The sequence below is a fragment of the Lampetra fluviatilis genome, chromosome 76 (assembly GCF_964198595.1).
Source record: "Lampetra fluviatilis chromosome 76, kcLamFluv1.1, whole genome shotgun sequence".
NCBI lineage: Eukaryota > Metazoa > Chordata > Hyperoartia > Petromyzontiformes > Petromyzontidae > Lampetra > Lampetra fluviatilis.
In genome coordinates, this window is record NC_136350.1 from 2,111,537 (window position 1) to 2,118,687 (window position 7,151).

At 48.8% G+C, this 7,151-nt stretch overlaps 1 protein-coding gene across 1 annotated transcript; it reads left to right on the forward strand.

Annotated features, from left to right (window-relative positions):
* Window positions 1-674: 674 nt before the first annotated feature.
* Window positions 675-6,739, forward strand: LOC144953451 (uncharacterized). Its single transcript, XM_078884033.1, has 2 exons — window positions 675-722; window positions 5,002-6,739. The coding sequence occupies exon 2, from the start codon at window positions 5,012-5,014 to the stop codon at window positions 6,434-6,436; it is 1,425 nt and encodes a 474-aa protein (XP_078740159.1). The 5' UTR covers window positions 675-722; window positions 5,002-5,011; the 3' UTR covers window positions 6,437-6,739.
* The last annotated feature ends 412 nt before the right edge of the window (window positions 6,740-7,151 follow it).

The following is a 7,151-nucleotide window of genomic DNA, read 5'->3' on the forward strand; positions in this document are numbered from 1 at the left end:
TCACCACAACTCGCCGCCTCTGACGTCACCCCTCCGCGTGCCGTCTTCGGCGCGAGAGCCCCAGGGGGAGGTGTACCCCGATAGTGACGTCATGTCATCAAGGAAACTCCCCGTCTGACCAAGCAGACGTGACGTTGAGTCTGCTTCGTCGCCTCCGATTTCCATCCCAGTAAAACAAATATCACTGGCGGCTCATTAATATAATTTACGCATTAATTATGTTGCGGGTTCATTACGTACGGTTCAGCGGCCACGCCCAATCACTCCATATATGGGCACACCTCGTTAACATAACTTATTCATACACATTTTTCTTGGTTCTTTCGGTAAAGTCACGTAGAAGGGATATAATAAAATAATAATACAAATATAAAACAATAAAAATTATCACGACGTTTCGACTGCAACACAAGCAATTATCATACTCAATTGCTATGATTGATTGATTCCTTGTGTTGCAGTCGAAACGTCGTGATAATTTTTGTTTTATATTTTTATTATTTTATTATTTCCCTTCTACGTGACTTTACCGAAAGAACCAAGAATATGAATCCCTGCAGTAACGAAAGCTTTAAATAAAAATGTATTCATACACATCAGCGGTCACTTGTGGCGGTGTGAGTGCTAGTGACGTCATGTCATCTCTCCCGCTGCGTGCTTCCGTGTGACGTCACGAGATTTCCAGTAGCTGCTTCTGTGCGCGCAACTCTCTCGGATCGGAGGTGAAAAGTTCACATCGTGATGTTGGTTGTTGTTGTTTACCCATGTACAGCCTCGCTTCTTCCCTCTCTCTCTCGTTGCATAGCAATTGAGTAGCGGCAAGTTTGGAATCGATGTCCAGGTTGGAACGTTACTACGTGGGGCCGAGCATGCAGGCCTTGCCTCCTGCCCTTGCCTGACTGACTTTGCTTTGATTCTCTTAAGTTTAATGTGACTTCACCTGGCTGACTACTTCACCTCTCAGAGCCTCCATACTCTAGTTCAGGATCGTCGAGTTTTGTTTTGCATTCGCGTATTTCCGATTGAGTAATCGGCAGGCCGCGTTTCAGCACTGGAATATTCGGACGATACCAGCCCAGACGTTTACTTTTAGTCTGAATGAGACATCAAAGCATTACACATTTACACTCGCCCACCAACACGCTCACCCACACGCTCCCACCCATACACTTACACACTCACCCACTGTCAGCGAGCATCTACGAAGGCCGGCACGGCACACGAAGTGGTGGGTGACCAGCACCACGCCCGGACTGCCTTTGTCTCCCGAGTGGCGATGTTTAGTATTGTTTACACACCGCACCAGGTACTCATTTGAGGCCAAATTGACCTAGGGGAGGCCTAGGACTAGTTCAGGTATTTGTCACGGTGTTGGCTTTGAGGGCAAATTTAACCCGGTCACCAGGTCCGTAGCACAGTGCGTTAACCGCTATATTACTGCCCACACACTCGCCCACCCACAACAACAACCGCCATTCGCCACTAAGTGGCAGTGACGTCACCACAACGCTTGTGCCAGGCCATGTGCACCTTGAGGCCACGTGAAGTGTCGAACGCCCGCTGGCAGGAGGTCACGGGGCAGACGCAGGTGCCACGGTTCGACTGACTGAGACGACTGGCTGATGCACCACATGTGCCCCCTACTGTGTCAACTTGCTGTGCTTTAGTCACCCGGCGCACCGCTCGTTGTTGTGAGCGTCGCTCCTCCGCCCTCCGTTGTTGGGCGACTGCCTCCAACTGCCCAGTAGCGTCCTTCACGAGTCTCCTCCACAGAGGCCGATCTTGACACCACTGGTACCAGTCATCGGCAAGTCCACTCAGCTCCACATCCTCCTGTACCACATCACTCTATCTCTTCTCTAGCCCGTGCCGTGTCCGTTTAGCCCCCTCGATCCACCCGAACAAAAGCTGTTTAGGCATGCGGTGGCTGCGCATGCGGGCTACATGACCCAGCCAACGCAGCCTTGCCTGCTGGAGGAGCTCACCGATGGGACTTTGTCCACATTATTCAAGGATTTGTGAACTCTCACAATCCAGCCTGGATAGTTGTGGGGGTGGAGTGTCCAATGGTACAAAATACCCAGGCCGGTGCTTAGTTTTGGTGGGGCTGATGGTAAGGACCCCACCTCTTGGTGGCAAGCTCCAGGTTCAGCAGCAGTGCCTCCAACTCCTCTGAGTGAGCAGCAATTACTAAATCATCGGCATACATAACATGGTTGAGCAATAGGGAGCCATCCCTTGACCGCACCCGGGCATCGATCAGCCTCCCATTGTATCTGTACCAAATGGAAATTCTTCCGGGACATCTATTGAAGGCTTCACGAACTATGTGGTCAAAATAGATGTTAAATAATGTGGGAGCCAGAGGACATCCCTGTCACACCCCAAGGTGTACAGGGAATAACTCCGACTCCCGGCCACGTAATTTTACCCGGGCCCTCTAACCATCATGAAGGTCCTTAATGATATTGAGCAGAGGGTCAGGGACTTCGAAAGCACGAAGAACAACCCAGAGCCCAGGCCTACTGATGGTATCATAGGCCTTGACCAGGTAAATAAAGCAGAGATGTAGGTCTTGTTGGGATTCCCTACACCTCTGCTGTAGCAGACAGACATGGCATCTGTGCAGGACCGCCCTTTTCTGAAACTGCATTGGGGCTTCGCAAGCCTCTCAGCATGCCTAGCAAGGCGATGTTGAATAATCCTTGCCAGGACCTTTCCTGGCACACTGAGGAGTGAGATGCCCCTGTAGTTGTTACATTCTGTGCGGTCCTTTTTAAAGAGGGGGACCACCAGAGCATCCTTCTAGTCCTGCGGAACCCGTCCAGTGGTCCAGACTATTGTTATGATGTCATGTAGGGCAGTTTGTGCACAAACGCCACCCTCCCTCAGCATTTTGCTTGGGAGATCATCTCTGCCCGGTGCCTTTCCTGGTCTCAGACTCTGGATCACCTTCAGTACTTCCTCAACAGATGGCACCTCAGCCAGCCACTCACAGGGGGTGACTTCCTTCTCCAATATTTGAAGCACCGCAGCCTCAGCAGGGTCATCCCCACTTTGTACCACGTTATTATCCTGGGTGAGGGATTTCCCCTCCCCCAGGACCTCACAGAAATGCTCAGAAAATCTGAAATCCTGTTCTTCGGGGTCGGAGATTGGATCACCATTCTTTCTCCTAATGATGGTTATAGGTGTGGTGCTGCAGGTAACTTTTTTTATGGAGTTAAATAGCGATTTGTGATCTCAGCAACCCGCGACCACACCCATCCTTGCAGCGTCTCACGGCTCTCCGAACCTCCGATCGAAGGTTGCGGTAAGCCTCCTCATTCTCCGACGTGGTATGCTGTAGCCGATGAAAGTGGGCCTGTGTAGCTTTTTCTCAGCGAGCTTGAACACCTCCTGTCAGCCATGGTCTCTGGGGAGGTCTGGACCGTGTACCCAAAGCAGCCATTGCAGCTGCATGAGCCACGATCTTAAACCTCGCCGCGACATCAGCAGGAGTGGGCGACGACGCCAACCCCAGCCGCAAGCGATGATGAAATTCTCGCTTGCAACTTTCATCAGCTAGCTGAGACCATGCCACTAAGGGTTTGATTGGGTCCTGGGTGTACACCCACCACTGGAGTGGAAGAATGGCAGGCGCATCTTACAGATGACAAGTCGCTGGTCAGTGGGCAGATCAGCTCCACGGTTAGGTCCTGGTGTCAAGGACATGGGCCCGCATCCGCTGCTCCGTCACTGTAGTCCAGCAGATGTTCTTGCTTGGACCTGGCATGCATCCATGATGTGGTGTGGATGCGCCGATGCCTAAACAGCGTGTTGGTAATTACAAGCCCATGGGCTGCACAAAAATCTAGCAGCCTCCTGCCGTTATTGAACTTATCTGGCCCATGCCTTCAGACCAAGTGCCAGCATCATGACCAACTCGGGCATTGAAGTTACCCAACACCTGTGACACACTCGCCCACCCACACACTCGCCCACACACAAAAAGACAACGTTTAAAGAGGTGAGTTTTCAGGACGACTTAATTGAATCTATCAACTGTGTCTTACTAATCAGGTTGACCGCTTCATTTGACCAGAGTGGTGAACCTGGAATGCTGGATTGGTGACATTTGCACGGCAGTTGGGTAGAGCCTGCTTGAACCGTGCATAGGCAAAACCTGCCGTGTCACTGAGAGATGAGGCAGACTGACCAGTTGCTTTTACAGTCGGTGTGGGTGCGCTTTCCCTTTACACCCAAAGCTCGCCTAGCGCTCCTCCAGATGTGTTTTTCCTGGAGAAATGAGCGCCAATCGATCAGCGCTACAAGGGGTCATCATAAACCCATTGTATACTACATAGGGATGCGTTCCTGACAATGTTATATCTTTAGTATGAATAATATCAGGGTTTCATTGGGGTATTGGTAATAGCGCTAATATGAATGGCAGATGTTAAACATTAGTTAATAAAAATTATTTATAACATCAGTATTATGTACTATACTTACGAGTTCATTCTACTTTACTCATCCTACAAGGTAGGGGAGGGAGACAAGGTTGAAGGAGCTGCTGCGCTTCCAGTCCGGGTCATTCTCAGAGAAAGGCTTCAGGACCTCCCTGATCTTAGTGAAACCCTCAATCTACATTTGTGTGGCGAGGTTTTTTTAGTTGGAGCCTGAGACTCTAGCCTGGTCGTGTGAGTTCTCAACTGGCTAAACGAGTTATATTTTTTAAATATAATCATGCCCACGAATTGTGATCATTAACTCGCGGGGAGTGGGGTCTGGTTGGCTTATAGCATGCATTGCTGTTATTGGCCGAGCGAACAATGGGGCCGTGTACGTTTGCTTGGCTAGCGCTGCTGCGTGTTCTCACTCGTGAGCACTTTGTAAAGTAAAAAAAAAAATACGAACAAAAATATCCAGGACAAAGAGCGCTGTAACAAATCGGCACTCTAAGGGTCGCACTAAGCGAGGTCTGCCTGTATATTGTGTGTAATATGTATGTTTTTGCAGAATCAATCGCATGGAGAAGAGAAGCTCGGCAAAGGCTGGAAGTAAAAGGCACCAATGCATCCAATGTCCATACAGCACAGATGAGATGGGTAACTTGAAGAGACATCAGAGAAAACACACTGGCGAGAAGCCCTTCAAATGCACTGTGTGTGGGAAGTCATTTGCTCAATCAAAAACTCTTCAAATTCATCAGAGAGCACACACAGGCGAGAAGCCCTTCAAGTGCAGTGTATGTTGTAAGGCATTTGCAGAGTCAGCATATCTTAAGAAACATGATAGAACACACACGGGCGAGAAGCCCTTCAAGTGCACTGTGTGTTGCAAGACATTTGCTCGTTCAGAAACTCTTCATATTCATCAGAGAACACACACCGGTGAGAAGCCGTTCAAGTGCACTGTGTGTGGGAAGGCATTTGCTCAACCATTAACTCTTCATATTCATCAGAGAACACACACCGGTGAGAAGCCCTTTAAGTGCACTGTGTGTGGGAAGTCATTTGCTCATTCAAAAACTTTTCAAATTCATCAGAGAACACACACCGGTGAGAAGCCCTTCAAGTGCACTGTGTGTGGGAAGGCATTTGCTCAACCATTAAGTCTTCAAATTCATCAGAAAATACACACTGGTGAGAAGCCCTTCAAGTGCACTGTGTGTGGGAAGCCATTTGCTCAATCAAAAACTCTACAAGTTCATCAGAGAGCACACACAGGCGAGAAGCCCTTCAATTGCAGTGTATGTGGTAAGGCATTTGCAGAGTCAGCATATCTTCAGAAACATAATAGAACACACACGGGCGAGAAACCCTTCAAGTGTACTGTGTGTGGGAAGGCATTTGCTCGTTCAGAAACTCTTCATATTCATCAAAGTACACACACAGGCGAGAAGCCCTTCAAGTGCAGTGTATGTCGTAAGGCATTTGCAGAGCCAGAAAATCTTAAGAAACATAATAGAACACACCAAGTTCATAAGTCCTGCAAGTGCCTGGTGTGTGGGAAGGAATTAGCTCATTCAAAATCTCTTATGAAACATAAGAGAACACATTCAGGTGAGAATCCTTTCAAGTGCACTGTCTGTGGGAAGGAGTTTATAATATTAGGAGACCTAAAGAGGCATAAGAAGATACACAAGGAGAAAGTGAAATCGACTTGTGAAAGTCAACATGCTGCAATGAGCCCATCTCTCATGAAACGAGAATCAGAAGAAAATTCCAACTTGGCAACACGGCCAGGAGTGACAGTGAAATGTGAAAAAGTTAAATGTGAAGAAGTGACGGTGAAATGTGAAGATCAAGATTCGACTCCAGGACCCAATCTGCAAGTGGATGGAGGCAGCGTGAAGCAGGAGGAGCATTCCGATTCTGAGGGAGAGCGAGGCAATCACCAGCAGTTTGTGGATGTGGAAGTGTGGGTGGAGTTTTTGGATAAAGCTGAGTAGGAGGGACCAGCACGTGTGAAATGGCACCTTGGAAGATGGACTTTGAGACGATCTTAAATAGCATTCGCCTTATTCACAGGCTTCTGTCTTTTAAAGAATGCATCGGGGTTTAAGTGTCATCCAAGCAGAGATGAGCTTTCTGTACAGATAAAGTGATTGAGTGTTGACGTGAATTAGTCGATATGCAAAGCATGATTGCTGCCTTATAAAACACGGATTAGGAATGTATGTTGATAGTTACGTATTAAATGAATAAGTATGAATTTAGAAATGTTCGGCATTACTATTGTAATAAAGGTCGTGGAAGCGACTTCTGGAATCCGGTCTTCATTTGTCTTTCTTTACAACACTCCTTCACGTTGCTGGCAGACAGTGTGAGAGGGATAGAGAGAGAGAGACGCGCGCAGCCACGTGGCAGCCTGAATCCCCTCTCGCGTGGCCTCTCCCTCCGTTCAAGTTCTGACCACGTGTTGTTCGTCTCCACTCCTATTTAATACCCGGGTCACGTGGTACCTTTCCACCAATCCTGGTTAGCCTCTGGAATCTTCCAGACTCCATCGTAGGCTCCCTGGACCACGCCCCTGACTCGTCTCCCCATTGGCTGTGGCTAAAGCCAGCAGAACCTTTCCTCTACTTACAGCTGTCACCTTCCCATTACGTCAGGGCCACGCCCCTAGGCTTCCCCCCATTGGCTATGGACCAGGACCGGCAGAGC